Raw genomic sequence first — 24,397 nt, forward strand, 5'->3', positions numbered from 1 at the left:
GTAGCAGTGAGAGCTTAACCTTAAGTGAAGCCTTTATGTAAAAATATATTTTGTACCAATCTCATAGATCTTTAACAGAACCCAAGATTTGTATTAGCTTTGTATAAATGTTTGTGGCTTACGATTTTATATGTTTAACTTTTTATAAACTTTCCAGGGACTACTTTTTATTGTACATTTTATTTTCTCCTTGCTTTAGTTCAAGATTGGCAATAAGTTATTTCTAAGGGAGGTCTTAGGAGACAAAAACATCGCTTCCTTTTTATAACGTGGTTCAAATCAATTTCTAGTTTAAAACCTTTTCCATTCGCTTGTACATCGCTCTGTACATACTCTCCAAAAGCGTTGCCTTTCAGCTATTAATATTTGCCTTGTGTACAAAAATTACTGACGATGAATAAACATATACAGCCTCACATTGCTATTATGAAATGATTTTCAGATATATAAGCTGTAAAAATCCTTGGGTTGATGTGAATCCCCTATGGGTTAATAGGGACCTGCATCCTCTCCCCAGCCCTCCGCATTGATTGTGAAGAGCAGAGTACTTTTAATAGAACACAAGCTCTATTAGCACAACCAGGGCTAGTAATGGGCTGTTCAGCAGTAACCTGTGTGTTCTGGTAACGTGGCAGTGTGCTGTGGCTGAGAGCAGCAAGGAGAGCCACATGGGCAGGAAAGGCTGTTATGGGGTTTGTGAGCAAGTAAAAGTCTTCTTGCTTTTGATACATTATTTAACCAAACACCTAAGTGTGTGGCCTGGTGAATGTAGGTTGGGTTTCTGAGCCTCTTCCTTCCTGTTAGTTGGTGATTACGCAATAACTGACATAAGGGAACCAAAATCAAGCGAAGCTGTGCTAAAGCAGCTCTGCTCACTGCCTGAGCTGAGCATGGCTGCAGGCTGGAGCTGCTCCTGAAGCTGACCTCCAGAGCCCTGCTTCTGGTGAGGAGCTGACATGGAGAGTCTGCTCTGGAATAGCTGAATGGCAGAGTGCTAGAGCAGCAGCTGCCAAGCAGGAGCTGTCCTGGGGATATGGGTGGAAATGGGGTGAGTCTGCTCTTGTGCAAGTTACTTCTGACCGTCTTGCCTAATGCACACGAGCTCTTTACAACCGTATGGAAATTACTCAATGAACACGGTCCAAGAAGTCCCACAGGGTCCTGCAGTACTGTGGGTCATTCTGTGTCTCACTTTAGATAGTATTGGATTGTGGTAAATTATTCTGCATTCTTCCCTTTTGCTTTTATGCACACTTACTGAGGGACAAAGTGTTTTTTTCTTGGTTGAGTACAGCTTCCATTCTTAGCAGCTGTCAGGGCTCTGTGCTTCTTGCTCCCTGTTGCTATAAAGGAAAGCTCTTACAAGGCCCTAGAGTGAGCCTCACACTCAGGCTTGTGAAAGCTGCTGTGGCAGAGTCGAAATCCTTACACGTGAATTCAGTAAACAAGCTGTGATGACTTGAAGATAAGGAATCAAAGCATCCAGCAGAAGTGAACTGTACGCTGGAGATGATAGAAATGGTCGCTGCTCACCACGTGTGCAGTCAGAGGCACTGCAGGCCGCACTGCTGTGTCTGCTTTGCTCCTCAGAGGAAGTGGAACAGCTTGATGAATTGCTGAGCACTCGATTTGACAGGTCTGAATTTGATGCAGGCTGTTCTGAGGTGGGCTCCGATTCAGAGCAACTTGCAACTTGTGCCTTCATACAAAGGATAAAATCCCAAGGGCATGTCTTCCAAGCTACTGGCTGTCACTAGCAAGATGTGCATTTGCTGTTCTGCAGGCGACAAGGGCTGCAGGGCATTGGAGGATAAGGTAGGGACGTGTTAGTCAGCATGCACAGGAAGTGCATAAATCTAATTTTTATGCCTGGAGAGTTTAAAATATGACGTAATATGGACCAGTAAGATGACAGTGAGCAGGGCAAGCGAGCATTGACTGATTTAGGATTTCAGAGGAAGCGTAAGACTCTGTGTGCCTCACTATCTGCTGTCTTTAGTCCAGTGTTCAGTGTAATGGACCTTGTATCTTGCCAGTGTAGAAATGCTGTCTTCCCAGGCCTCTTTCCATTGATAGGCAGCAAGACTTACAGCCAAAACGTTTACAGCCTTGCTAGATTTCCATTTCTCTCCCCTATCCAGTATCAGAGATCTGGTGTCTCTGAGCCATGCTAAAGGCTCTGCCCTGTGTTCTCTAGTTCTTGTTGGCCACAGCCTGGAAGACAGGCAACTTTTCTTACGTAAAAGAAAGCTGCTTCTCGGACTCAAAAGGGGAAATGGTAGAGGAAGAAAAGGGTGTATATCATAACACTGAATCTCCCTCACGCAGACTTGAGATGATGAATGACTGTTTCCATACTGAACATATACCATGCAAGTGACGTTTGTGGCATGACACCAACCCTGAGTAATTAATAGCCAGCAAACTCACATCAAGCTGTTAAGTCAGTCAGCACTTCCAGAATTAGTATGTGTGCTCATCAGCCCTGACACCAGACTCAAATGTTCTGTGTACCTGCAGTCTTTGCTCGGGAATGGTTTCGAGCTTTCATAGAAAGAAGAGGCGATGTCTGTAAATGATGCAGACCTTTATGGGGTTTCTTAGCTGTAATGTTTTGCACTGTTTTCTGTATGAGCTCGACTCATTGACATTAATCCACATCTGGTCGCAGAAGCAGCTACCAATTGATGACTGTTTCCTATTGAAGCCTCTCTTTTTCCAGAAGGAGGAAACAAGCCAACAGCAAACCTTCAACACGACCAACATTCAAAGAGTTCATGTTAGGATTTGCAGGGGAGCAAGCTGAGCAAGCCTTCAGCAGTGACACCTTTTTCAGCTCATGTCTGACATGTGCAAAAAAAACCTGCCTATAATTAAGGGGAAAACTTCCTCTTGTTCACGCAGATGACCCAAGCAGACTGTCTTTCACCCTCTCTCCCTTCCCCACTGACATTGCCATTCGTTGTGCTTGTAAGAAATCGGTGCATAATCATCCCTACTATCTTTTATTTGTGGATGCCAGCAAGGCAAGGGAACATCTTTTCAATGGACGAACGTCAGCAGCAAGTCACCCTGTCTGGTTCTTTGTCAAGTCAAAGCACTGACTGACACAGATTTCCTCCTTCAGAAAGGAAGCCCCATTTTCCTGCAAGAGTAGGACAAACACATGGAGAGCATTTGTACCTGTGATGTGCAAATTAATTGTCAAAAGTAGCTCCTCGCTAAGAGTCTAGCAAGGTAAAATGTTTTATATTTCCTTCTTGACAGAAGCAGGGATTGAATATGTAAGCATCTGGCTGACATCCAACCCTTTAGCTGGAGCCAGGCTTTATTTTCCTTGTCTCTGTGCCCTGTGTCGTTTGCTTGCAGCAAGACAAATGTCTGTGATTATACCAAAGCACTGGAGGGGGAACGTGCAGCTGCACACCTTCACTTAACACCTTTGGCTTCCCTTGGTGCTGGAGGTCAGGGCCTCATAGCCCCGTGCAAGGCAACCTTCCTTGGATCAGAGCTACTGCCCATGTTTAAACAGCACTTGTAGCAGCTAGCTGCAATGAGGGCCAGCTTCCATCATTAGGGAGAGAAAATCCACTCCAGAGAGCAGTTCTCAGCCTGAAGCTGTGTCCCGTGTAGCTTGTGTGAGTCACTGCCTGGTTGGGCTGCTTTCTCCCATCACTGCACTCACACACCTTGAGTGAAACGAAATCACCTCCAGCCCGCACGCTGCCTTCCTTAATGAGGGAAGGGCAGCACGTTGTGATAAGCTCTGCAGAGCACTCAGATTCTTGGAGAGAAGGTCTGTTCTCTGTGCAGGTTCACTTTTGCAATAGCCACAAGCCGCTGCAGAATGGCTCCAGATCTTGGCAATGGTGTAGGAAATAAGCCCACATTTTACAGTTCCTTAAAAGCAAACAAAACACCCGACAAAACCTTCATTTAAATTCCCATGTCCTTAGCTGGAGCTCTTTGGATCATATATTTTTCTAGCGTGGACTAATTTTTTCTCCATCTTCCTGCTTTACAGCAGTTGTATTTCATGCAGACCTGGATGTATCTCCGTTCCCACGTCTCACTCAGCACAGGTAAACCCAGCTCTTAATGCGAAGTCTGCAAAACAGGTCAGAGCTGAAACCATTGCCACGAGAAACAGCAGATCCGCAACACACAACTGGTTTGACATAAATGGTTGGATTGTTTATTGCTCTCAACCCTGTCCAGAGAACTGCCAGCTGATGTTTGGAAGCAAGTAGACTCAGCAGCATGCCTTATAGTGCCTGGAAATGATGAGGGCTGGGGGTGTTGTATGCATCTGAACCACCCCAGTTTGCTTCAGGCAAAATCATCTCAGAGGGGCAGAGGGAGCAGTGCTGAGATCCGAGCACAGGACTGGATTGCAGGAACATCTGAGCACTAAATATAGCAGCTGTGCTAAGTCAGCAGCGCCGCGCACAGCAGATAACATCCTGCACCAGGACGGAGCTGTGAGGTGTGAACTTAAATCCCCATCTTGGCACTGGGAGAGCTGGGATCCTGTCTGCTCACTGCTTCGTGCCTCTCAGATGTCTGGGAGAATGAAAACAGCAAGAAACAAACAAATAACAGAGCACAGTTGGAACTGTGGGCTGAACTCTTCCTCCTCCTCAATGATTCCCATGGATCCCTTCCAGCTCGGAACAGTCCGTGATTCTGTGATCTTCCAGCACACCTTACTGGTCCATTTATGCAGGGCAGCGCAGGGATCACCATCTTCAGCGCTGAGCTCCGCATCCTTAACGCACTGCCCGGCCCGGTTCGGAGCCGTTCGGCCGCAGCGCTGACGGCGGGACGGAAGGTTGGAGGCGGGGGAAGGGGCGGAGGGGCGGGCGGTGCCGGGGGCGGCTCCAGCCGCGGTGGGGCCTTTTCCTGCCGCAGGGCTGCGAGTCCTATGCCGGTCCCCGTCTGCAGGTCCGTGTCTGCAGGTCTGTTCCTCTCTGCACGAACAGGAGCGATTTTGTTTCGGGTCCTGCATCAGCAGCTCTTCGTTTAGTAACGATCCGTATAACGCCCGGACTGGTGCTGATAAGTTGCAGTGTATTTGCTCTAGCGTTTGCCTCGTTGCCTGCACAGCTGTGAAATGGACTGCGTTAATAAAATACGCTCCTCTCTTTCACACGGACGTGTAAAGCGAGTGTTTGTGCTATTGCTGTCAGTACGTGCTGGAAAACAAATCCTAAGTGCAATAGGGCAGCTGCTGCACGGGTATGTTACCGAGCCTACTCGTAATATCCATAGGGCCAAGAAGACTTTGCCCCCTAGCAATCAGCAGTAGATTCAAGCATCTGCATTTCTTACTGTCCTTTCTGTGAACAAAACCCAAAACCAACCAACCCAAACCACCTCGGCTGCTTTGTCTGGAAGCCCAGGCTGTCCTGCTCAACACTGCACATTTACTTAGTAAAAATAACCCCGTATGTTCACACTTTTTCTCTGTATTTCCTCTTGTCTCCTGAAAATACCCTTCTCATCAATGATTATTTGCTTGTTTGTTTGTTTTTTCCCAGGGGGACTCTTGTAACACCTGTAGAAGAAAAGACCAGGAGATGCTTTTTGTCCTGTGGGGATAGCTGTGCTACAGCTCTATCCAGCTGAGCCTTGGGATGTCCTCGTTGGCCAAGCTTCTATGACAGAAGGTACAGTGTCTTACAGCAATGACTTTGTGTGCCTTGAAAACTCAGATCACTTTCAAAATAGAAACAGCTTCAGTCGAATGTGATGATTATTTTTTTCGGTCCCTTCCAAAACAGAATTGTTTTATTCTATTCTAATAATACGAAACCATCGCGTTATGTTTGCTGTGGAAGGTGAGCAGGGTTTACAGCTTTTCAGTTTGTTTGATGGCTGTATGATAGAAGGTGGATATATTGCCAATTCATTGCTCTCTAATCGTTGCAGAAGGTGTGCACGTGAGTGGCACTGATTCACTGTGCTGCTCAGACACCCTTTCTGCTGCTGAGTTTCCTATGCAAATAAAACCAAGAGGGGAGTTCCTAACAAACGCTGGCTGCAGCAATATGTTTAGTACGTGATAAAAACTTCATGACATGTGAGTGATGGGGTGTAAGGCTGATACAGTTCCAGTGACCTGTGCCACACACAGAGCATGGGTTGGCCCTCTGGTCACAGCAGGGCTCCATGATACACGAACAGTGTCAGTCATAAATACGCTCTTTGGCCCTTCCCTGATAAAGCCTTAAAGCATCAGACTTTGCTAGAGGCGTCACGCTCTAACGATCAGATTTGCATGGTGACGGGTTGTGTGGGTAAGGACAACAACCCCACCGTGACTTCAGTGCCTCAAAAATACAGCACGAAGAGCTGAAAGCATCGCTGAGAGCCAGACCGGGGGACCGGCTTCCCCCCACGCCAGGCTCCGCTTTGAGCCCCGCCGGGGTGGCCAGCAGAGGGTGCCCGCGGGCTGCGCAGCGCCGCTCGGCTCCGAGCTGTGACCCGGCGGGGGGAGAGGAGAGAGCGCGGCGTGCTGTGGGTGCTGTGAGTGGAAAGGAGCGGAGGAAGGTGTAGAGAGGAAGAGTTTACGTAACGCAGGCTGTGCCGACTCATGAAACTGGGCGGGTTTTTGGACTGTGGCCGTGCCAGTGCTGCAATGCGTGCTGCAGGGCGACGGGCACCTGGGGAGCTCAGATAGCTCGTCCTCTACGCTGTGCCCAGCTTGCAAGTGTGAGCTGCAGTGTGCTACACAGAAGGCTGTCAGGTCTGGGCAGTCCCAGAAGCCAATAGCCAAACTTTTCTTTCTTCTCCTTCAGCAGCTGTGCTGTTGGCACCCAGCTGCAGAGCTCCCTCGCTGCATCCTGGTGCCATCACCTGCCGCCCTGCAGATCTTGTACAGCAGGGCACGAATGCCAGTAAAGCCTATTCAAAACTGTTATCAGCCATTCCTATGGCCTCCTGAGGTCAGAGTGTCAGGAGCAGAGTGTCAGGGCAGCCTGGTGGGTTTGCCTGTGTCTGGGAAGTGCCATGGGAATTGGCAGCTGGGAGCACAAGCCCTGCTTGGGAACTGCCACCTCACCCCTGAGATTTGATGACACCATTGGTGTGTGCCACTCAGCCTGTTTTAATGTCCCCACACGGTGAATTTCACAACCCCTGAGTTAGTTTTTGTTTCAGCTGTTGCTGTAGATACTGTCGCTTCTGCCTCTGAGCGGCTTCTTGTTTTTCTCCTCTTTCTACAGCCTTACTAAAGAACGAAGGGAGCATGTAGGTTTAGGGTTTCAAAAGGAAGCTGTGGTCTGAGACGTGCAAAGAAATGTCAGTGGTAGAGAGTTATACTTGTGGTTAGAAACAAACTGTTTATTTGTTTTGCTAACAAGAAGCAGGTGTTGCTGGGGCACTCGGGGGAGAGAGACAGGAGGGTTCTGCTGCATGCAGGGGCTGAAGACCTCCTAGGGAGCATTAACCCCATTTCTGTTAAGAGCGTGGAGCAGAACGCAGTGATGAGGAAATGATTCTTAAGTCTTTGCTCTTCCGGCATTCAGATTGAAATCTTACAGCTTTCTCCTTTTGTCTGTTTATGGTGAAGGCCTCATTGAGGTGGGCAGGGCCCAGCACCGCCATCAAGACTTGCTCCCCAAAGCCCCTAGAAGTGTTCAACAAGAGCCACAGGCGGTTACCAGCACGTTTTGATGTGGTGTAGGACTGAAGCATAGAGAAAAAGCAGGCAAAAAGAAGCGTAGGGTTAACACAGACAAGCTCGGGTATTTAAAGGGTTACTTTCCATCATTTACTACAAACTATTTTAAAATTTACTGCGTGATGAGAATCTACCAGTGCATTAAAAATTCTTCTCTGAAAAGCTCATGTTTGTATCATCTCTTGGCTGACGCCGGTTGCTAACAGGATGCTGCAGTGTTTGGTCTCTGCTGATGCCGCCTGTATCCAGGAATGTTTGTCTTCATCACTGTTGAAAACTTCTATTATAAATAGGGTCTGGGGTGTGCTGCCTTACACACAGCTGAGGAAGATTCTTGTGCTGTTTAAGGTTTCACTTGCTGTAAGACTGGTGCTGAGGCTGCAGGAATGAGGTGCAATGCAGGTGAAAGGCAGCGGGGACTGAAGAGCTGCTTCTTAGGGAGCTGGCTATGGGTGGGAGACATCATCTGGGGGCAGTGCTGTCCTCCAGGAGAGCCTGTGTTGGTAGCAGGCCCTGTCCTTAGCACTGCGTTACAGGTCCACATATTTAATTGGCACTTCACGAGCAAGGTTTAATTTCCTGTGTCGGGGGGGTTTATTTTTAATTAACATTACCAGGATGTGGTCAGCCTTTCGTTTTGCTTTACATCACCGAGGTGGGATATATTTCCTCATCTTTCCTGGTAACTTGATTCATTCATCCCAGGACACCACACCAGGCTGGCAGGTGAGAGTTCCCACTGGGCATCATTTTCAGCATTAATCTGGTGCTCAGATCTACTTTGGTGCTCCCTTCCTGCTCTTACACACTGAGAGCAATTAATTTCTCTGAAGCGTGTGAATTATCTGCTGTTCTGCCAATGAGAAAGCACACAACAGATTGCACCTCTGCATATAAATAGCATTTTGAAATAGAAACAGGCGTCCTGATGTTTATTGTCATCATTTTTACATAGAAACAAATTGATCTTATAAAAATAAATCGTTCATGTTCAGTTCTTGCTTTACAAGCACTTTTAGCTGACCAGTTTGGCCCACTCTTCTGCATGGAAGACGCCGTTGTCCCAAGAAGTACAGCATGCAGGTTGGGCTGCAAGGTCTGCTCCTTAATACAGACCAAGAAACACTTCCAGGTGTGCAGGTACATTCCTACCTGCTGCCACTGGTCAGATTTCACCAGCAGAGCAGCCTGCAGAAATGGGTTAGAAGTGCTACAGGCGCATACACTGGTGAAACAGAAAGAAATGAGGGCTGGACTTGGTTAGCCTGTATTACCTTTGTATGTACCAGCCCTGCCTCCTTCATGCGTTTAAGGTCTGGGATGTATCTAAAGAAATTCTTGAGATCTCCTGTCTTATTCAAGGCTGTGCAAAATAGATGGAAGAAAAACCTTAGAGGTGCGAAGCTATCGCTGTAGAGCTGGGAGGGATGGGGGCAGCTTCAGTGAAAGCCTTTTACAAACCAAAGATCGAATGTGGTTTTGTATTTAAAAACTGAGGTGATGTGTTTGCACCAGGACTTCTGTAATTGTAAAGGGAGTTGGTTTCCCAGTTCTCTGAGACCTCTTGATTGTGATATTGAATGAAGCTGTGCAGGGCTCTGATTCCTCACCAGCTGGGGCAGGAGACAAACAGTCAGTGAATGGGAGACTGCAGACTCTCATCTTTCCAGGTACTGCTTATTTAACGTGTTTTACTTCTGGCAGAGCATGGGGAGCTGTGCTGAGTCACTGAAGGAGGGCAAGTCTTGGAAGGACCGAGTGGTTCCCCTGCAGGTGGACATGGAGGGGAGTTTTGCTGTTGCAGAATTGCTGCAGTCAGAGCTTTTGAGCTCACGGACAGAGGTGTGCAGTGCTCCTGTTGGACTCCGAGGCCAGGAGGACTGAAGTATTGCAGGCAGCTCTGTGCTGGCTGTGCGTGGGTTTTGCTTCTGGGTCTTTCCAATGATGCATGGGAGGGGTCTGGCTTTTCCTGGAGGCACAAAACCAACCTGATCCATCCGCCTGGTGAGACCAGCTGACAGCAGCGATCCAGCCCTGCCTCACGTCACCAATAGTGCCCGTGGGGCTGTTCCTCAGAGTGGCTGCTACTGATAAGCTGTTGTTGATATGGCCTGGGGTGCATGAGGGAGGGAGATACAAGTGCAGGCAGCGTTTTGGTGACTAATGTGTTGTGATGAGGGTGAGCTCAGAGCCTGAAGGCCTGGACTATTGCAGGAGGAGGATGTTTCCCAGCAGGCTGGGAGCCTTGCAGTGTTTGGGAAGGGGCAGGGTGCTCAGCTCCTAGCAGGGCATGGGCCTCCTGCTCCCTGTGTGTTGCCCAATGCCAGGTTTCTTGGCATGCATGATGCAAAGTTCAGCAAAAGCTGGCTTGTAGCACACAGCTGCCTTTGCAAAGCAGAGGAGTCCTGCAGTGGGTGAGCCCCAACCTGAGCTCAGTCTTTGCTGCTGGATCCTGCCCTGCTCTCCCCTGTGTGCAAACCAAGCAGTCTCTTCCCTTACACCTGCTGCTGGCTTTCTAGGAGAATGCAGAGTGCAGCATTTACTGAGCTAGCTCCTGGCTGCCAGTGCTGAGTCGTGAATAACAGTGCCCATGAGAACTGAGGTGTCCCCAAAGCACTGCTGTCTGCAGCCAGAGCGCGTGCCCAGGGTATGCTGACACCAACAGAGAGAAGCTGGCATGTGAGGGGAAGGTTTTAAGTGACTTTGCCCAAATGTTGTGGCTGAAACTCAAACTGGCCTCAGCAGTGGGTTTGGTCCAAGGGACAGTGTCAGAATCGACCCATGCCAGAGGTGACTGAAGTGTCTGTGTACCCTTCAGGTGACCTGGGCACCCATCACTGTGTTACTTAGTCATCAATTTACGGTAACCCCACCGCAGGAAACCTTCCTCTATTGCACACAATGGGGATGAGCAGGGATTTGCTGGGGTTTGGGCAGCTGCTCCGTGCCCAGGACAGAGCTGGGGAGTGCTTTGCTCCAGCAAGCAGCATTGAATGGGGAGCAATGAGAACCAAAACCTCCCTCCTTGCTGGGGTTGGTTCCCCGTACCCATCTCCTGCAGTCCTTGGACAAGCCATCGCTATAATTTCTCTGGTTATTTCAGGTCTTTGGATCATTCTGCAGCAGATTATCTCTGTGCTGGTGAGCCCACAGGAGAGACACCAATAGCCAAGTGCCTTGCTGTTCAGATTGTGGTAGCTTCACGTGCCCTCTGCTCACTTGTTCTGGTGCTCAAAGCAAAGGGGGGCATGGTGAGGGGTGCCAGGATCTGGCACAAGTTCCCAGTGATGCTCACAGTGCCCACAGGCTGGGCAGCCCACAGCAAGCAGCCGGCAGCAGCTCAAGGAGCAAAAGCTGTTCAGAGCGTTAGTGAAAGCTTTGACAAAAAGGAAGCAGGGGGAACTATTGTCTTGTTGGCCTTCTTCTCATAATGTCTGCGTGTAATAAGTCTTTTGGTTACGCTTGTGGCTTCTGTGACAAAGCAGTGATTTAGGGGGCTGTCTTTACAGAGGCAGAGCTTCTCACACAGGCCAAAATGCTGGTGAGTAATATTTTACCACAAATTGTCGTAACTGGGGCTTGACAACTGCTGTAGGAAAGAGGGTGGGGGGTTTTATTTGATTTATTGCATGACTTGCTGCAATTTGCAGGGGGAAAAAAAGAGCTTTATGCTAGTACAGGCCGTGGGTTTGCACATCTTGCAAATAAAAGTCTGAACTGGGGAGGGAAAAATTGTGTATATCTCTGCCAGGAACCCCGGAGTTTGCTTGGACCCATAGGAGGTACATAAACTTCAGCTGAAAACAGGGTTCTTTAATTGAGAGCATCTTTGGATGCCTCCTGCAGCAGCACTACACTAGAGGGAACCGTTCCCTCTCCAGCCCAGCCCAGTGTCCCCAGGCCCCCGGGTCTGTGCTCACAGTGCTGATGGGCAGATCTCTGTGCAGAGCATCTCTGGCCAAAGGGAAACATGTGCTCTCGGTGTGGCATTCCAATGCAAAGGAAGGGTTCTGCCTTTCAGTGGTACCCAGTGGTCACCAAGTAGAAAGTAATTAATTCCTCTGCAAACAGTGCTTTCTCTTTGTTGCTCTTTAAACAACGCCAGCAGTTACACGAGCCTTTCTAAAACTGAACTCTGAGACATCTTCAGGGTGAGCTCTAAGGAGGAGGGGGAAAGATTGCTTTTTGTGCTTGCATCACTGTGAAAATTCAGGTCATGTTTACTATGGGCAGCTGGAAAACAATGATCTCACATGCTAACAACTAACATCTGAAGGGAATCATTAAAACACTTGTGTTGTTTTGTAAGCACCTACTTCACTTCTTTTTGGGTTTGTAGGTTGTTTTTTCTTTCCCCAAACCTTTTAGCTGTTAAACAAGTGGTGTTTGTCCCTCTGAGTACCTGATGTGACAAAGGCCAACAGGTTCTGTTCCTTTTAGTTTTCAATGGGGGAAAAGAAAGGGGCTTTCTTTATAAAGACCTCTAGCTATCTCCCCCAGACAAGGAACAAGACAAGCTTTCTGCTTTAGGATGGACAGACACCTATGGCTGGCACTTCGTGCCCTCTGCAAGCTGCCCTTGTGTAATTTCCTGTGCTTACATCTGGTTGGCATTGCCCTCATTGGCAAGATGGCTACAGAGCTTATACAATCCCTTCTGAAGGGACTGTGGAGACTTGCAGAATTGAGCTCTTCTGTCCCACGCCATCCTCCTATTTACTGGTTCGAATTAGATATACAGTTACTGTGTAGAAGTGTTTTTATCCTGTTTTATTCCGGCATTAATGCCTTCAGACCAGGATAACAGAGGAGGGTCATGGACCATTAATTTAAACCAGGTGGGAAGAATTACTCAAAATTGTGTGCTGGGAGACATGTGATAGTATTACAGCTTTATGTGCTCGTATAACTAAGTACAGGAGCAGCGTGCAGCCTTTGTGAAGCTCTTCTGTTGTTCTTTTGTGGATGTTGTTGCAAATAATGTTTGCTTGCTGCTGTAACTGAGCCAGATCTGGAGACTGATGAGCTTCCTGGCACTCTGATATTTGTGCTGTCTGCCCTGCTTGCACATATCATCATTTCTGCTCCAGGACTTTTGCAACTGGAATGAAAGCAAATTGCAATTAATGTGTATCAGTGGTGTGATGAGTCTTTCAGCAAGTACTTAATTTGCAAGTGCTTAATTGAATATATGCGCCCATATTTGGATTGATGCGGCACGGCTGTAGCACTGTTAGCAGGGGCTGGTGATTCTGGGAGCTACAGACTGAGTGAGGGAGGACATCATCTCAACTGGTATCAAGAGAAGGGAGGTTTGAGGGGGAGAAAATTATCACTTAGTGCAACTACCGTGATGTTTCTTCGCTTGGTATCTGATACACAAGCTGTCTAGCCTGGCAAGTAGAAAGCATTCTGCAATTGAGAGAGATGATATAATAATGACATGATTGCCTGCTTCTTGAAGACATGCAGATCACCTCTCTGCGTAGCACCATTTCAATTCCCACTCACACCCAGCAGCAGCGGCCGCTTGCAATCAGGCTGTAAGGGTTGACAAGAGTACCCTTGAGATGAGCACTAAGCTACCAGCTTCCAGGCAGCTCCTACAGAATATGGGATTGCCTAAGCTATCCCACAAGCTGCAGGGCAGGCTTCAGCCCCTGGAAGAGATGTGCAGCAGCACAGCCCTCCTGGCAGGGGAAACAGCAGCCAGACCTGCACCAGCAGCCCTGGGGGGGGGGGGGAGGGGGGAAGAAGGGAGATTCTTCATAATTCAAAAGAAAAAAAAAAATAATAATTTAAAAAAAAGAACAAGTTTATTGCAAAAACTCAGTGTTTAGAGTATTTCCAGAGACCAGTAGATACATTACAAACAAATCAGTAAATCCTGCTTTGAGTGCCTTGGCACCTGCCGGGCCGGGACAGAAACGTGCTGTGAGGTCAGTGACAAACAGAGGATTTGAGCTGTATTGGAAACGGTTGTAAAAAATAATAATAATAATAGTAATAATACAGTAGAACCTCGTAAATCTGCAGAACGGAGAGCTTCCACACACACACAGAACCTGGAGGCCTTATTCCACTTTCAAGCAGAGTTGTAATAGCAAAGTGCTGTAGTGAGGTCTCGTATTACAAAGACTTCAATCACCTTACAGTTATAGGCTACAGAACATTGACCAACGTGCTTGAAGTATCATAAATTAACAATAAATAAAAAGCACATCGAAACGCGACACATTTGATCATTGACTCACAACGCATTGAGTCCTCTTGTGAGGGGTCTTCCAGTCCTTGGCGTGAGGTTCTGCTGGGGGTGATAAAGTGCTGAGGCACAGAAAAGGACACGAGATGCAGCGTGGATATGACAGCTGCAATGGGCTGCTGCAGCCACTTGGTTGCACGAGTGCCTGTTTCTTTTGGACATCTAAGACAGAAAAACAAATCAAGCACCTTCCCAAAGAGGAGTTTAACAGATTGTCCCACATATCTATGGCTGGTGGAGTACACAGACGTGTCAGTGTAGCAGTTAATGCATGATGCCACTTCCACTTAAATGCACAGAAATGCTTTTGTTTTTGTTTGTTTTTTTAACCAAAACATCAAACCGAAGCAGACTTGTTTTTATTGATCCCCCTGAGTTGCCTAGAGGCATTAAGATGCATATAGGTGGGGTAAGCAAGCTTGTGTCACCGTGAGTGGGAACCTCTCCCACTAAAGACTACATGAACAGCTACTACTTTGTCTTACAATTCCTTTTACAGATTAAATGCACGCAGGCTCCAGTTCATTTCTCCCTGAAGGCAGCAGCAAAGAAGCCTCTCACCGAGTGTGGGAGGAGGGGGCACTGCTGGCACCAACCCGCCTTTGTTCAGTGATGTGGCACAGACCTTTGTGCACCTGGAGGGGAAACTTTGGGGTACATTCAGACATGGTTAAAGACATGCTGGGCCAGATCTTCCCTGCGCAGTGATCTGGTCGTGGCAGTGCAGCCAGATCCACTGCCAGCAGCTGAGGCCTTACAGAGAGAGATGCTGAGTCTGTAGTTTATTATTATTATCATCATCATCATCTTTTAAATAATAATTGGGCTACCTAAAACCTACTTATTAAAAACAACTACGCTGTAAAATTAAGTTTCCTAATGATTTCACGAGCTAGCAATACAATATAGGTATTGAAAAGACTAACGTAAAGACAGCTTCCCACTATGCAGAAGATAATTTTTCCTCTCCAGTTATTTAAAACAACGTCCTTTAACTATCAGAATAAATTAATAAATAGTTAAATTATAAACAGAAAATGAAACAGAAAATAGTTAAGAAAAAAAAAATAAATCAATTGGGAGAAGAAAAATGACCTTATCGTGATGTATGTGCAGTAATAACTGGCCATAAAGACATACGGAACCTCCAATTTCCCAGCATTTGTGACATTCAAGTTAATTAGAAGAATAATTGCAATGTTTTAAGCCACTATCCAGCCTGGCCTCCTCCTCTAATCTGAAACGTCAGTCCATATTCTTCTGCAAGACAATGCAGTTGGCTACTGGTATTGCATGAAATACTCTTGTCTCGTTAGTGTAATTGGTTTCTGGACTGCACAGGACTTGCAGCATGGGATGGAGACAGTCAGACTGCACCGCTGGCTTGAGCTGCATGGGCTGATTCTGCTCTTCAGTTTCTCACATGGGATCGGTCAAGACTTCAGCTACAGGCAGTATCGGAAAGCAGGAGTGCGCACCACATCTTCATGCTAGGCAGGAGCTGCTCTTTTGTGGCTTTCTATGGAGCTTTCAATTGGTTTTAAAAATAGTTGTGTTTTGTTTTTTTTTCTAAGAATTAAAAAAAAAAAAGTTGTTGATGCAACTGTTCTGTTCACATTTAAAATTTCACATTCCCTTCAGAATGCAGTTTTAAAATGTGGAGCAGAGTTGACACTTTCTGTAGTCTTACACCAAGGGATGCTTGGTTAGAGGAGTGGTTTTTAAGCCACGCTGTCAGAGCCTTTTCCTGAATGATCTGCCTTTCCAATATCCATGTCTATGAAGTCCTCTGGTGAGTCTTGTGTGCCTTCTGTCACGCTTCCCTCCGTGCCCGGTGGCTGTTGGTGGCACATCCCAACCCTGCACGGTCTCACCAAGGACAGAAACACAGCACCCATGACCGTGCCAGCAGCACAGGAGTAGAAGGCCGAGCTGTAGTTTTGTGTTCTGTCCACTATGACGCCTATAGAAAACACATCAGTTAGCCACAACCTGCCCCCATGCTCTTGCCCATCCCTCCCATAGCACTTTTAATCCAGGTACCACGGCATCATTGTTTGCAGGCAAAACACTTAATGACAAATAGATGCTACTTTAAAATCAGCAGTAAAAACCACTATGTTCAGTATGTACTTGCTAGGCAAGTCAGAGGATTAGTCACTGCAGGAATGCTAGGACTGTGATACTTCAGACAGCTCTGTATTACGATAGAGACTGCTTTTTGGCTAAGTATGGTAAGAACACACGTACAGGGCAAGTAGTTTGCTTCTACCATTCACTACAGCCTGAAGTGATGCCAGCACCAGGTGCATGACAGGATCAGGGTTGCACTGCAGTATTTTTCTCTGCTCTGAGGTTCCTCGGTGGAGACTGCCTCATCCGTGGGACTCTGCAGAGCTGCATTGCAGCAGCCTTCTGGCTCCGAGTCTCCTTGTGCTAGCTGCAGGTCTTTAGGGCAGTTCTATGATTAGGGCTGGCAGAATGCTTTCTAGATGAGCCAGCACCAATGACCGTCAAATATACCAACCCCCCCCCCCATAGTGAAAGTGTTAAGTTACCTGCGAGGGGTGGGCCAGCCAACCCAGAAAAGCTCTGAATGAAGACATAGACTCCAGCTGCAGAAGACATTCTTGCAATGCCAACCACGTCGTCTTCTGCCAGCAGTGGGATATGTGTGCCTGCTACTGTGCCAAGCATGAACCCAAAAAATATGCTACATGTCATCAACCCCCAGAATTCAGAGGCAAAAGGGAAGGCAAACAGTGCTACGGACAGCAGAATGACACAGATGAGTTCAATGTGGATCTTGCGGATCGGCTCTTTGTTGAGCACCCAGCCAGCTGAAATTCTGCCCAAGACCTCTGCGATGGCCATTGCAGACAGTATGTACGCAGAATGGTCTTTGCTGATGCCAAGGCTGCGGCTCAGGGGAATGACGTATAGGGAGGGAGCGAAGAACCCCAGGGTAGCAAATAGGCCAAAGAATGCATAACAGATAAAGCTATAGTCTCTCATCACAGAGAAGTCCAGTAGTTTGGTTTTTGGTTCTGTAGGGGTGCTGTTATTTTCAACAATTATCTGTACATGGTCCTTTGGTTCTTCACTTTTCGGCTCTGCTTTGGTGTTTCCAGGCACATTTTTGGGTGAGGTAGTTATTTCTACTCCTGAGTCAATGGACTCTATTGAGGTGCGTGTTTGCTCGTTTTCAAGCATGTACTTTGTCTCTGCAGGCTCTTCTGGAGGCTGCGCCTTCACTTCTTCTTCTTCTTCTTGCTCTTTGATTATCATGGGTCGCAGCAGCGATCCACAGATGACAATGCTCAGCTGCAGCGCCCCAACAAAGAGGAGGCTGTATCTCCAGCCAATCTGCTCCTTCAAATGAGTGTTTACTGAGGAAAGAAACCAGAAAAAAAAAAAAGAGAGCATCACTAAAAAAAAATCCCTTCATTTGCACCAAGCAGCTATTTGAGGTTACAGCTAAGGAAGGCTCTGAGCAACCCAACTGAGCTGCAGAAGTCCCTGGTCATTGCAGGAGAGTTGGACTAGATGACCTTTAAGGGTCCCCTTCCAACTCAAAACATCTTCTGGGTTGGCACTGGGCTGAGGCCGTCTCCTGAGGTCCCAGCTAGCTAGGGATGCACGGGGACATAGGTGGTGCTATTTTTAGTGGATGAAAGTGAACTTAACATTTGAGTTTCCTCTTACAGCTGACCCCACCCTGAAACCAGCTACTAGAGGAAGTCTGTTAGCCTCGCTCTTAAGGTGCATGTAACTGCTTAATTGCAAGCCTTCATCTGCAATCAGCTAAGCTTTGTGATGGGTATTAGCTGGAAGCAAGCGCGGACATCAGAAACCCATTAGAAGTGGGGGGGAATGACTTCTGAAGCTGTGACACACTGGTGGGGAGCAGGTGGTGATGGGGACCTGCCACTTTCCTGTGCTTCAGATTGCTCCTAAAGGTTAGTGGGCTTGTGATTCGTACCGCCTTACGTTTTAAATAGCTGAAGTTTCTCAGTCTTATTTTTAGTCTGCGAGATCTATATAGGGAAGCAGCAGGTTGTGTATCAGTGTAGCATGTCCTGTTCTGCCTGGCAATGCTGGGTGAGCTCAGCCCTTTTCCCAGCCCCTGCCAGCACCTGGCTGTGCCTCTTGCCCTCTCCCTGCTGTGGACTAAGACAGCTGTGAGCTGTGCCCCCTGTGCTGGGGATGTGGGTATCCCTGCAGCACAGCTCCTTGGGACAGGGAAAGGGATCAAACGTGGTTATCAGCTCTCCAGGATTACTTGTAACCCTGCCTACAGGGCACGAGTGCCTGAGCAACCACCCATAGGGCTGCAACAGCTCATGGGAAAGCCAGCGTGCACCATTTTGTTGGGAGAAAGATCAGGGCAGTGCTGTGCTTTAGGCATGCATGAATTGATGGCGTTCCGGCACTATACCTGGTGCAAAGAGGAAGACAGCAAAACATTCTCCTGTAGATGCCACTGCTGTGACCAGCGAACGTCTTTTGTCAAAATACTGTGATAAAATGGTGACAGTCGGGAGGAAAGAGAGGCAGTACCCGAGGCCTGTGAATAAATGCCAAAAATTGCCATAACAACAAGTAAGGGAAGGGGGGAAACACCGATGCGAGAACACGTTAAGTCAGCTTTTCCCCCATGGCGAGATTACACAGTATCATTTCAGCCAAGTCAGCAAGTCACCCTGGAAAAAAAAAATCATTGGGGAAACCAGAATGTTATTAAGTTGGAAGAGAGGAAAATAAACAAATAACAAAAGCAAAACCCAAGAAAAAACAAAACACCCCAAACCTGCTCCCAAACAGCCCACAGCGTCACTTGGAGGACCCCATCTGCTCAAGGACTCAGCCTGCTGCTATCGCTCCCGTAAGCGAGGCAAGCTCACTGGCAGCAGATGTGAGCAGGGACACCCAGATGGAAACAAGGGCAAAATAACAGGGAGGAAAAGGAGAAGAGAGAAGGTGATCCCACGAAGGGCGTTCCTCTGGAGCCCAGCACTCCCAGCAGTCAGAGCTCCTGCCCGAGCGTGGCAGCATTCCCCAGCAGAGCTTGCTGGAAGCAGCGGGAGCAAGCCAAGCGTATGGCAGAGCTGAGAAGAGGGGAACTCACCAGAAATGATGCCGATGGTGATGTACATGTGAACAACACTGTGGGCAAAGGAGGCGGTGATCATGCCGGTGCTGACCAGCATCCCTCCAGCCATCACGACGAAGCGGTGACCGAAGCGGTTGCTGAGCACCGTCGACAGAGGAGCTGGATGGAAAGAGAGCTGTGGTCAGCAACAGCACAACCAGCAGCTCCACCACCAGCCACCTCCTGCAGATACCCCCGTCCCCTCCATGCGCCACCTCCCCATCTGCGCGCATAGCGGAGCATCGCTCCTGCTGCACCACACAGCTCGTGGCAGTGGGATAAGAACCAGAAGAGACCAGGCTGGGTGGATGACATGGAAGAAACCTGCAAGAGCAAACGGGTTTCGGTGAAGCTCAGGTTATATTTTAAGTCTTTTCCCACCACTGAGTCAGGTTTCGATGTTCTGTTGTCAGTTTCATCTCCTCTGGGCCAAGGACCCACATCCTTGTGCTACACAGGAGCTGCAGCTCAGAGAAGACGGGGGGACTGTGACAGCCATTTGGTGGTGTCTCAAACAGCCACAAAGCCTGGAGGCTGCAATGTCTCATGGAGCCATTGGGACACAAATCCTGATCCCAGGCCTCTACGTGCTGAGTCAGCAGCAGGACTGCACCTTCCGGCTCCTGCCCTTTACTCTTACCTGTGAACGTCTGCACAAACACACAGATGGATATTATCCACGATATCCTGCTGTTGGTTTCATCAAAGCTTTCCATCAGGTCATTGAAGAAAACTCCAAACGATTTTATAACGCCGTACGTAAGAGCTTCCACAAAGAAGAAAGCCACAGCGATTGCCCAGCCCCATCCTCCGTCAGGCACTTTAGTATAAACATTTGGAGTGGTGCACGGCATTTTTACTGCTTTGACCGTCATTTTTGATCTGAAAAAAGAGGAGAGAACAAACCAGGCATCAGCTCGAGATGAGTTCTGCATACCAAGGCATAGCTGAGCAGCTGGCTGGAGCTGCTAGGCAATCCCCGTGCAGCTGAAGAATTAAATCCAGGAGTTGGGCTCAAGTTCCTCCCCGGACAATCCCAGAGGGACCATTTCTACCCGCGCCCTTTGAACCAAGGACCAGAAACTCTCCGCTCAGCACCGGGTTGAGTCGTTCCCATCAGCAAAACCCAGCGATCAGCTGCGTTCCAGCGCAGCGGGATGGATGCAGTTCGTGAAAGATCCACCGCGGCTCCTAGTGAGGGCTGCTGGGGCTGCACGGCTTCCCGACGGCTTCCCGACAGCACCCGACCTCCCCACCCCGCAGCCCTTTGCTGGGCAGTGACAGCCCGGGGCCGCCCGCACCTCGGGGTGCTGCTTGTTGTTCCCCTGCAGTGTGGGTCAATGACAGCAGCACAATGCAGCACGCCCTAAAGCCCCCCCTAAAGCACAACGCTGAACGTCGATGGCCGCTCAGCTCCTTGGGAGCGCACCTGTACCCCCAAAAAGCACCGAAAAAGCCGAGCCCTCGCATCGCCGTGCGTGTCAGCACGGACAGCCCCGGCTCAGCTCTGCACCACGACACCTGCGCTGCCCATAGGGACGCGGTCCCGGCGCCGCCTGCAGCCGTCACCTTAGAGGGGCCCAGCCAGCACCCGGGGCAGGGCCCCCCCCCCCCCAAGGCATTTCCCTCCTCCATTTTACGCTCGGAGGAACCCTGGGCGGCTCCGGCAGCGCTTCCCCATCCCACTGGGGAACTTCTCACCCGGCAGCAGTTGGGGCGGCACCCATCCGTGACCGTGGGCGGCCCCGCGGGACCCCCCCCCCCCCCAAACCTCCCCCAGCAGCACCCACCGCCCCGCTCTGCGGCACCACCAGGTGGGTCGCGGCCGGTGCGCGGCACCCGGGGGGGGGGAGGGGGGGAGAAAGGGAGATTTGCAACCAGCATCCCTTCGGAAAAGGGGAGGGGGGAGGGGAAGGAGGGAGGGTGGTGCGCGACCACCGCCGTGCGGTGCCCAAAGTTTGTGGGAAGTGCCGTGGTCCCTCCCGAAGGGCCGGTACTGGATGCCTGTGTCATGGCACGAGGAGAGGAGATGGGAAGGAAGCACGCTATTAAAGGCAGAAAAAAATATATAAAGAAATAAATAAAAGGAAAAAAAAAAAATTAGAAAAAAAAAAAGATAAAGCTCAGCGTGCAGAACGTGCGTTTAAAAATTAAAGGGAATTAAGGTGAACCATGCGGGGGAATCAAATATTAAAGATGCCGGAGCCGAGGGACGCAACGTGCCCCCCCTTCCCTGCATCACTTTCCGAACATTTCAGACCTGGTTTCTGCAGCGCCGGGGCCGCCGGCTAAAAATAAAGGGATGCGGAAAAGGAGGGGGAGGTGGGAAGGAAGAAAAAAAAAATATACATATATATATATACATATATACACTAAAAAAATAATAACAAAAAAAAAATTAATAAGAATATCCAACCGAGCCCCCCTCTCCCCGAGTGCCCACTCACCGGGCGGCGCTGGGTGCTGCGGCGGGGCGAGGAGCGGGGCTACGAGCTGCCCATGCCGGCAGACCCTCGGCGGGGCGGCGACAGGAGGTGCCCCGCTGCCCGGCGGCCGCTCGCTGCTCCCGCTGCCCGCGGCGGCGGCTGCTCTGCGCTCGCTCCCAGCCCCTTATATACCGGCTGGAGCCGGTCTCCGCCGGCGGCTCCGCAGCGCCATGTGCGCGCCGGGCCCGGCTCGCCCCAGCGGCGGCGCCGGTACCGCGTGTGCCGCGGAGGGGCGGTGCTGGGAGCGCGCCTCGGTTGGGGGGGGTGGGGAAGGTTGGGGGGTTACAGCGGTACCGCCGGGCCGGCCCCGCACCTGCTGGCAGAGGGGGGTCACCGTGACCGTCAGCGGGGCTCCTCAGCCCTGCTAATAGGGGGTCTCTGACCCTCGTACTGTGTGGGGGGGGGTCTCCAGCCTTGGGGCTACTTGGGGGCAGTCCCCGACACTGCTGCTGGGTCTGCAGGCTTGCTTGCTGGAGGGTCCGTATCTCTGGTAGCTGGGGTTCTCCAGCCCTGCTGCTGTGGGGTGTCCCTTGCGTGTGCAGGGTCCCTGCCCCTCTGTTTGGGGGTGTCCCAGTCCTGCTGCTGTGGGGATCCTCAGCCTTTCCCAGCCTTGGTACTGGGAGAGACACCAGCCCAGATGGGTCCATAGTTCTGATACTGGAGCGTCCCTGACCCTCTTGTTGGTGGGGTCCCTGGCCCTATTACAGAGAAGGTCTCAAGCCTGGGTACTGGGTGGTCTCCAGGCTTGTTACTCAGGGATCTCCAGCCCTGCTACAAGGGGGTCCATGACCCTCTTACCAGGAGGGTCTCCAGCTGTGCTACTGGAAGATCCAGCCATGGTACTAGGATGTCTCCAGTCCATTTACCAAAACAAAATGTAATATAAAGGGTAGAGGGGAGCGGGCAGTACCTTTGGGGAGCAGCATTAAGCATTACCAGGAAAAGGTCTGGGTTTGCTCCATCTCTTCAGCCCAGTGAGGACTTGCAGAACATGGCACTGGCTTTGCACCGAAGCTGTGTGTCCCTTTGTTTGCAGAATGGTGGGCTCATAGGGTTCTAGAATGGCTGTGACTGGAAGGGTCCTTCAGGCATCAGTGCTGCGGTGCCCAGCTCTCCGTGCCAGATGTGCCAGGCACGGCTGGACTCTGCCCATGCTGCTGGGGTGGTTTTAGGGCCTCGCACCCTTAGGGCTCATGGACAAGGGACTTTTGCCCATAGATAACAGAGCAGCACGCCGTACCCCTGCCCCGTGTGCCCTCCTGCACTGTGCTGGGAGCACTTTGCTGGGGCAATGTGTAACTTGCTGCTTCTGCCTTACACAGATGGAAGAACAACCCGAATGAAACTGCTCCTCCTTCAGTTCCCAACCTGTCAGTAAGCCCCGGTGCTTTAGGTTGGGCTGGAGTCCCTTTGTCTTGTTGTTGTTACACTGCAGTGGTCTATTCAGTGAGCAGCAAACTTCTGGGAGGTTGGGTAAAGACGATACAGGTTCCACCTGGTAACTTATAACCCCACAGATTCCACAGCCCATTGGCCACTGATGCTCCTGTGCTGGCAGGGCAGCTTGGCGCTGAGCCTGCTGTCCCAGCTGTGGCTGGCAATGCACCTCTCACGTTCCCATTACGCAGCCTTGCCTTGGGGTTGCCCTCCCCAAGCTGTAACTCAGCCCAGCAGTGACAGCATGAGCGCTTACAGGACAACAAAACAGGTTTGTGCCTCCAAGGGAGAAATAAGAATGCAAATATCTTTGGCACGAAATAAAAACCCACAAAGGCGTTTGCTCCTGGGTATTTCTTGTAGTACGTTGCATCTGTCCCTTGGCTTTGCCTTCTCGTTCCTTTCCCTGCTGCTTCTCAAGGATTCGGGGAGTGATTTGGGGTCTTGAAATGATGGGACTCTGCAGAATGCCATGAAAAGCAAAACCTGACCATGGGCACAACACAGTGTTGTGGGAAGCAGCATTTTGCCCAGCACTGCGCTGCCCATATGGGGCAGAGACATGGAGCTCAGTTTGGGTCAGTCCAGCACCGCTCCGTGTGCGTAATGCTTTCCCTCAAAGACAGTGAGATGAGTGGGAAACATTCTCCGGTCTCAGGATCTGGCAGAAATCCTAGCAAGTCTACAGAAGTATGTTTTTGTCAGCGCTGCTTATTCTGTGAGGGGAGCTTGTATAAACTATTCCAGTCGGAAACCTTTTCCTGGAATGGAGTTCTGACAGCTCAGAACACTGTCAGGACAAGCGTTACCAGGAATGGGCTCAGCTCTCACTGCAGAGGCTGAATGGGGCGGTGAGGACGCTCACACACAAAGCGCTGCCTGCCTTTCGCTGTGCTCAGATGAGAGGATAGAACACCTGCGTGCGGTAACGTGGAAACAAAACAAGCTTTGCCCCTAGCAGGATGTGTCACCATCCATCCCAGAAGCTGGATGGCCCCTTGCAGCAGCAGAGCTGCGGTTTGGGTTTCTCCTGTCCCTCTGCATCCCCACGTGTGTGGGGTCGGGGCAGCTCTGAGCACCACAGGTGTCACCGGGCTCCAGGGGCCTGAAAACGTGAAGGAATGTGAAAAATGTGAAAGTCATCGTGCTGGCCCCGAGACTGCAAACTTCTGGTTAATGTGTAATCAATACATGGCGGATCCTCCTGGCTGGAGCTCTGTTGCTGGCAGCTGGGAGCTGACTGTGACATCCCTGGGCACAGCCCCAGAGGCACCTTTTCCTATTCTGCCTTTCCCATCAGTGTCCTGCAAAGGCTTTGGGGCTTTTCTGAACTGGTTTGTCTGGTTCTTCCACCTTTATCCCCCTCTGATGTTTTT

General features: G+C 49.8%; 2 protein-coding genes across 2 annotated transcripts in view; one reads left to right on the forward strand and one right to left on the reverse strand.

Moving 5' to 3' along the window:
• The first annotated feature begins 4,892 nt into the window (after positions 1–4,892).
• Positions 4,893–24,397, forward strand: part of ARSG (arylsulfatase G) — a 37,063-nt gene continuing 17,558 nt past the window's right edge. Inside the window, exons 1-2 of the mRNA XM_072351603.1 lie at positions 4,893–4,958; positions 5,541–5,669. The gene's annotated coding sequence lies outside the window, so the exon portion shown is untranslated. The remainder of the gene's footprint in view (positions 4,959–5,540; positions 5,670–24,397) is intronic.
• SLC16A6 (solute carrier family 16 member 6) lies at positions 13,482–21,747 on the reverse strand. The gene is made up of 6 exons (XM_072352238.1): positions 21,546–21,747; positions 19,739–19,980; positions 19,075–19,218; positions 18,385–18,513; positions 16,505–17,335; positions 13,482–15,909 (listed from the first exon to the last, which is right to left on the reverse strand). The coding sequence occupies exons 2-6, from the start codon at positions 19,971–19,973 to the stop codon at positions 15,668–15,670; spliced, it is 1,581 nt and encodes a 526-aa protein (XP_072208339.1). The 5' UTR covers positions 19,974–19,980; positions 21,546–21,747; the 3' UTR covers positions 13,482–15,667.

This window comes from Excalfactoria chinensis, chromosome 17 (assembly GCF_039878825.1).
Source record: "Excalfactoria chinensis isolate bCotChi1 chromosome 17, bCotChi1.hap2, whole genome shotgun sequence".
Classification (NCBI taxonomy): domain Eukaryota; kingdom Metazoa; phylum Chordata; class Aves; order Galliformes; family Phasianidae; genus Excalfactoria; species Excalfactoria chinensis.